This window comes from Hydractinia symbiolongicarpus, chromosome 4, assembly GCF_029227915.1.
Source record: "Hydractinia symbiolongicarpus strain clone_291-10 chromosome 4, HSymV2.1, whole genome shotgun sequence".
NCBI lineage: Eukaryota > Metazoa > Cnidaria > Hydrozoa > Anthoathecata > Hydractiniidae > Hydractinia > Hydractinia symbiolongicarpus.
In genome coordinates this window covers 1,795,887-1,801,913 of record NC_079878.1, presented here as the reverse complement: position 1 = coordinate 1,801,913, position 6,027 = coordinate 1,795,887, and the positions used below count along the sequence as shown (strand labels likewise).

Genomic DNA, 6,027 nt, shown 5'->3' with positions numbered 1-6,027 from the left:
TAAATTTTTGCTTTAACTTAAACACGTTCCATTTAGAATAATTTTCAATTTATCCGTTTAAGGATGTTCACGTTATGTTATGTTTCTTTATTCAAAATATTGACAGGCTGGTGGATAAAAACCATTTACTTATTGCGCAGGGTAGATTTACATTCCGCCACGATTCTGTTTTAAAAGAACTTGTGGAGTTGCTCACTACTTTTTGTAAGTCCATCACGTCACCTGTAAAACAGCTAAAAACATTAAGTTTGTTAAAGCTGGTGCCTACACTCCTGGTAAAAAGTCTAAACTTACAGGTCTTTTACATCTCTCCTGCGATTGGATAATTTTGTCTGACTTAAAGGACGGATTTGTTTTTCCTGGGCATATTGCTTTAGCATCACTCAGGCCAGATCTCGTTATCTATTCCAACAAAAGGAAGCATGTGATTGTGATAGAGCTTACCTGTCCATGCGAGAAAATATGGAAACTCAATTCAACTAAGATGTCCAAATACAATCCTCTGGAGAACATCATCAAACAAAACGGTTGGCATATAGATCTTTTTGCCATCGAAGTAGGTGCCAGAGGCTACTGCTCTCGATCTGTTTCTGCTTGTTTGAAAAGACTGGGATTGGATCGCAGAAAAACTTTTCAAGCTGCTCGTCAACTTGGTGACATGTGCATGAAAGCTTCTTTCTGTATTTGGGTCGCTAGAAATACAAAGGTATGGAATTAACACAGCCCCATCCCTATTTCAACCAACTATTCCATACCCACTCCTCTAATGCCAAATGCCAAACAACCAACAGTCACCAAGCCCAATACACGTGTTAAAGCAGGCGAAGACCCACCTACCCACAGCAAAGTAATTCACGCAGGATTAAATAAAGGAAATACCTGTTACGCCAATTCCATCCTGTAAGCATTAACTGCAATCCCATCATTTTGGTTACATTGTGCTTCGGAATCTTCTCTTGTTTCTCCTCTATTGAAGTCTGTTATGCTGAGTTTGTCCATGCTGTCCTAGTCTTCCACAGCTGTTGACCCTTCTGCCTTCTTAAGAGCCTTGCAGCGTGAGATGTCCAGCATTAGGAAGACCCCATTCAACATTAATACACAGCAGGACGTGCCAGAAATACTGCTTCATGTGTGACTGGGTAAGAAGTGGAGTCGTCACTCTCCAAAGATAAGACCAGTGCAGTCAAACTCCCTTGCTGACATAATTTTTTTTTTGTTTGTTTGTTTTCCTTTGTTTTTTCCTTTTTGACTGGAGTAATAATAAGTGGAGTCGTCACTCTCCAAAGATAGGACCTGGTACAGTCAAACCCCCTTGCTGGCGTAATTTTTTTTTTTGTTCTTCGCTTTTATTTTGACTGGGGTAATAAGTGGAGTCGTCACTCTCCAAAGACAAGACTACAAAAAATAAATAAATAAATAAATAGTAATAAAAAAAATAAAAATAAAAAAAAATATAAGAATAGTCAAACCCCCTTGCTGACAAAAGCCGGAATTTGTGGTGCTCACTGCAATTTACCTAACCTCTTCAAGGAAAAGGATGTAAGGGATGTACACCATTAAGCAAGCTTTGTTTGCAAGGGACCACTGCTCTGTCGTTGCAATGAAACCACTTACCACGTACTTGGTTATAAGCAACAGTAGTGTAATGGCCATTGTTCAAATTTCCGGAGTGGTTAATAACAGCCCTTAAAGGAGTGGTTCACTTAAAATTCATTAAATTTTTCTCCTTTAAATTTTGTTTTAAATGCTTAATATATTTATAAAAGTATATTTATTTTTCTTTTTAACGAAAGTTTATGCAATTAAGGCGTAATATGCATAAGTATTTTTACAGTGGTTTTAAACTAATTAAATATTCTGACATCATTGGGGCATATGTTGAAAAAAACAGCATGTGAGGAGATAGTGTCAAAAGGTTTGAGAAAGTGAAAGTTTAAACGAAATTAAAAACAACATTAAAAAGATAGCAATTTTTTTATTAAAATGGGCTGGTGTGTTGTTGTTGGTTGTAGTAATAATACTTTTACAAAAAATAGAGAAAAAAATATCAGTTTTTTTCGTTTTCCGTCAAATATTACCTTGAAAAAGAAATGGTTAGCTAACATTAAAAGAGAAAACCCACCTAAAGAGGCGAAGATTTGTCATCAGCATTTTGAGAATTCATGTTTTACAAGAGATTTACAGGTCTGTATAACACATATTAAATTGTTCTAACTTTTGAAATAAAACTATAATAAGTAATTCTTTGTCTTATTTAGAACGAACTTCTTAACAAACCACTCAGACGTTTGCTCAAAGATGACGCTGTTCCAACTTTATTTCCTCACAACTCAGGAAAACAACCACAAAAGCGAAGATCCAGCATTCTAAGAGAGGAGACTGCAGTCAAACGAAAACTATGTGAAGATGCAATCATTCACAATGAAGAAGTTGAACACTTGGAACTTGAGATGAATTCTAAAGGTACACAAGCTGTCTTTACACCTGAAACAAATTGTGTATCTACTCAAACGGAAAAACAAAGTAACGCAAATAAAGTGAATGTTGCAGTTCAATGTGATTATAAGCCCATTCAAGTTGCAGCTAATAATGACCTTAATGAAATCACTTGTAGCAGTGATTCAGAAAGTAGTTACACCGAAACTGATTGTGAGTATCTAAATGAAAGTGAATATAGCAGTGATCATGAATATAATATCAACACGCAAGTTCCTCAAAAAGCAGCTTTCATAGTATATTGGTCATCATTATTGGTATTCTTTCAAAGATGTTTAACTTGTTCAATGCCTGCTTTCGTGAAATGCTTCAGTACAAAGGGTTCTCAGCTAATGGTAAAATTGCTCTGTGTGAATAATCACAATAATACCTGGAGGTCTCAACCAATTATCAATCGGTATTCACAGGGAAACTTAACGCAAGCAGCAGCGGTACTTTTTAGTGCAAATACGTTCAAACGAATGGCTAAATATTTCAACCTTGCAAGCATTCAATGGATAACTAAAACTAGTTATTACACAATTCAAAGAAAATTCTTAGCAGGAGTAGTGCATGAAAATTATTCTAGAATGAACACAAAATTAATAAATGAAATAAAATTAATGGGTCCATGTCATCTCAGTGGCGATGGAAGATGTGACAGCCCTGGCCACAATGCAAAATATCTTACTTATTCACTAATGAACCAGAAGACCAATGAAATTATTGCATTATCAATCACTCAGGTGTCTGAAGCAGGGAATTCTTACAGAATGGAAAAACTAGGGTTTACTAAAGCTCTTACCTACTTGAAGAGTCAAAACACTGTAATAGAACAGATAACAACAGATAGGCATAAACAAATACGAAAGTATATAAGAGAAGAACAACCTGATATTGATATTATCCTTCGATTTGACATTTGGCACTTTTGCAAAAACATTAAAGCAAAACTTGTAGATGCCAGCAAAAAATCTTCCTGCAACATTATCCAGAAATGGATAAAATCTATTTGTAATCATCTATGGTGGGCGTGTGCTACTTGTAATGAAGACGAGGAGCTTTTGCCTGAAAAATGGATAAGTGTTTTATTTCATATCCAAAACAAGCACAAATGGATAGGCAGTAATAAGTTCACGAAATGTGAGCACCCTCCTTTGCCAAGAAAAAAAGCAAAAGCTAAAGAATGGATTGAAGCAAATTCCGACGCATTTCTTGCTTTGCAGTCAATAGTTTTAAATAAAACGCTATTAACGGACTTAAAACATCTTACAAGATTTTCTCACACAGGTACATTGGAAGTGTACCATTCTTTGTACAATAAATGGGCACCAAAAAGTCAACATTTTTCACATCTTGGAATGATCACTAGAAGCCAGTTGGCAGTTTTAGATTTTAACAAAGGTAGCAACTTGGAACAAACAACTACAAGTGGAGGAGAAAAAAGATATAATGTTAATTTTTCCAAAATCACTGGAACATGGTCATCAAAACCAATTAAAGCTGATAAAAACAATTCATATTTGCACAAAATGGTTGAACAGACCCTTGAATGCGCTTCAAACGGATTGACACTAGAGCTTCCAAAAGTGCTACAAAACCTGCCAAAGAACATTGCTAAAACTCCCAAGCCGAACAAAAAAGAGCTGATCACAAACCAGGTCTCCAGATTTCAGAAATAAAACTATTTTTTTAAAGACATTTATATTTAATTCAACATATTAAATATAAAGATGACACAAGTCTTAAATTTCCATGTTAGTCTTTCTTTCCTTCGGAGTAAGGAACATAATTATTATCAAGCTCTGGATATAAGTTTCGTATTTCCCACAAGGCACAAGACGGAATAACACGTCGATTTCCTTTCCCCAAATGTTGGTACAGCCACCATGTAAACTGTTTGTATGCAGCATATCGCATTGACCTATTTTTTATGTTTTCTTCTAAATGGTCTCCTTTTGATTCGTGTAATCCAACAAGAACATTTTTTAAAACGTCTGCATTCAAACAGAGTGTCTTAAATTGGTCTAATTGTGTTACACATAGTTGCTGTTCAATTTTGTCTTGCAAAGCCCCAACTTCTTGGCAACACAAACAATCAATATCTCTTTGCTCTACTTTACATTTTCCACAGGTGCACCACTCTGTATTTCCAGTTCTTGTCTTTTCTTCTGCTGAAACTTCATCATTAGTTAAATCTAAAAATTCTTCCTCATCTGAAGCTGCTGACTCAGAGGAAGAGATATCTATTTCTGGTTCAAAAAGATATGGTTTCAACGACTTCATCATTCCTTCCATTTTTTCAACATCTTCATCTTCACTTTCTTGTTCAAAAAATATTTCATCATTTGAAAAATTTTCTGAGTCAGACATTTTTTAAGTATAGTTTAAGTGTGGGTTGTTTTCTGTTTTTAAACTCTTTTCAGCACATTTCTTTCTTAAACATTAACACATGTGCCTCGATGACGTCAGAAAAAAAGGCTCAAAAAAAATAGCTTATGAAATTGGTTCAAAAGATCAATTGTTATGAATTATTTATTACTTTAGTAAAAGTTTTTTTGTTTTCTTTACGTTAACAGAATCAGTTACACATGAATTTTAAAAAAAATTTTTTGACTGAACCACTCCTTTAAGTTGTAGTGCTTGCGACAAGAGACTTCACTGTCTACAGTGATAGGTATAGAAACGGTGCCAGGGTAAGATGTGACAGGAGAACAAACCTTAGACACAAGACCTTTGTTACAGGCAAAGCGCTTTAATTGCAGAACCAAAACCAATCGGTAAACATACATGTGGGTCTCTCAGGATCGAAAATTTCTACACCCTCTCTGATTGCTTCAACGATGGATTGTTTTGATAGCTTGAACGCGGCATCCAACTCTGGAGTCCATTCGAATTGACAACGTGAGGACAAGAACGGACGGAAAGGTTTCATATAGGTCCGAAGCTGAGCATAATTGGCGACTTAATTGACTAGGCCAAACCAGCTTCATATGTCTGTCGTGGAAGTCGGAGTTGGAAAATGTTGGATTGTATCAAAGAATTTGGGTAACAGGTCTATGCGTTCCTCCGATATATGAAATCCAACAAAGTTGACCTCTTGTTGCGCAAACTGTAATTTGTCGGGGTGCAATGTGATACCAGCCTCCCCAATGCTTGTCCAGCTCTGTGTCGTAGTGGAGAGTGTCATTGACATTTCGCTCCTTTCTCTCAAAAATCAATGATTACAGCATCAAAACGTCTGTTATAGCCATCCCCCGAAGAAAGGAATTCTTAGGGAAGTGGTTTGTACCACCAACAACCAAACGATGTTATAAAAGTCGTAAGATGACGATCTGATTTACGAAGTGGGACACTGAAAGCCATTCCAAGCGTCAGTGACTGTCTTCCAGGTCTTTCGTGGGACTCGCCGAGCTACGTAGAATGTAGACTTGGAGTGATGTGTGTCTCCCGTTTGCAGAATTTGTTTAGCGGCGATATGTCCACCGTCTTTTGTGGACATCCATCAGCTTTCCTCCTGATCACCATCCTGTGGCACCATTCCACCGGTTC

General features: G+C 36.4%; 2 protein-coding genes across 2 annotated transcripts; one reads left to right on the top strand and one right to left on the bottom strand.

The window, feature by feature from the left end:
- The first annotated feature begins 1,847 nt into the window (after positions 1 to 1,847).
- On the top strand, positions 1,848 to 4,901 carry LOC130640804 (uncharacterized). The gene is made up of 2 exons (XM_057447363.1): positions 1,848 to 2,184; positions 2,259 to 4,901. The coding sequence occupies exons 1-2, from the start codon at positions 1,984 to 1,986 to the stop codon at positions 4,155 to 4,157; spliced, it is 2,100 nt and encodes a 699-aa protein (XP_057303346.1). The 5' UTR covers positions 1,848 to 1,983; the 3' UTR covers positions 4,158 to 4,901.
- LOC130640805 (P2X purinoceptor 7-like) lies at positions 4,195 to 5,102 on the bottom strand. Its single transcript, XM_057447364.1, has one exon. It carries the CDS (start codon positions 4,846 to 4,848, stop codon positions 4,234 to 4,236), a length of 615 nt encoding a protein of 204 aa, XP_057303347.1. The 5' UTR covers positions 4,849 to 5,102; the 3' UTR covers positions 4,195 to 4,233.
- Between the last annotated feature and the right edge of the window lie 925 nt (positions 5,103 to 6,027).

Coding starts and splice junctions, on each gene's coding strand:
- LOC130640804 (XM_057447363.1), top strand. CDS start 1,984: ATGGGCTGGTGTGTTGTTGTTGGTTGTAGTAATAATACTTTTACAAAA. Junction 2,185..2,258: donor GTTTTACAAGAGATTTACAG/GTCTGTATAACA, acceptor TGTCTTATTTAG/AACGAACTTCTTAACAAACC.
- LOC130640805 (XM_057447364.1), bottom strand. CDS start 4,848: ATGTCTGACTCAGAAAATTTTTCAAATGATGAAATATTTTTTGAACAA.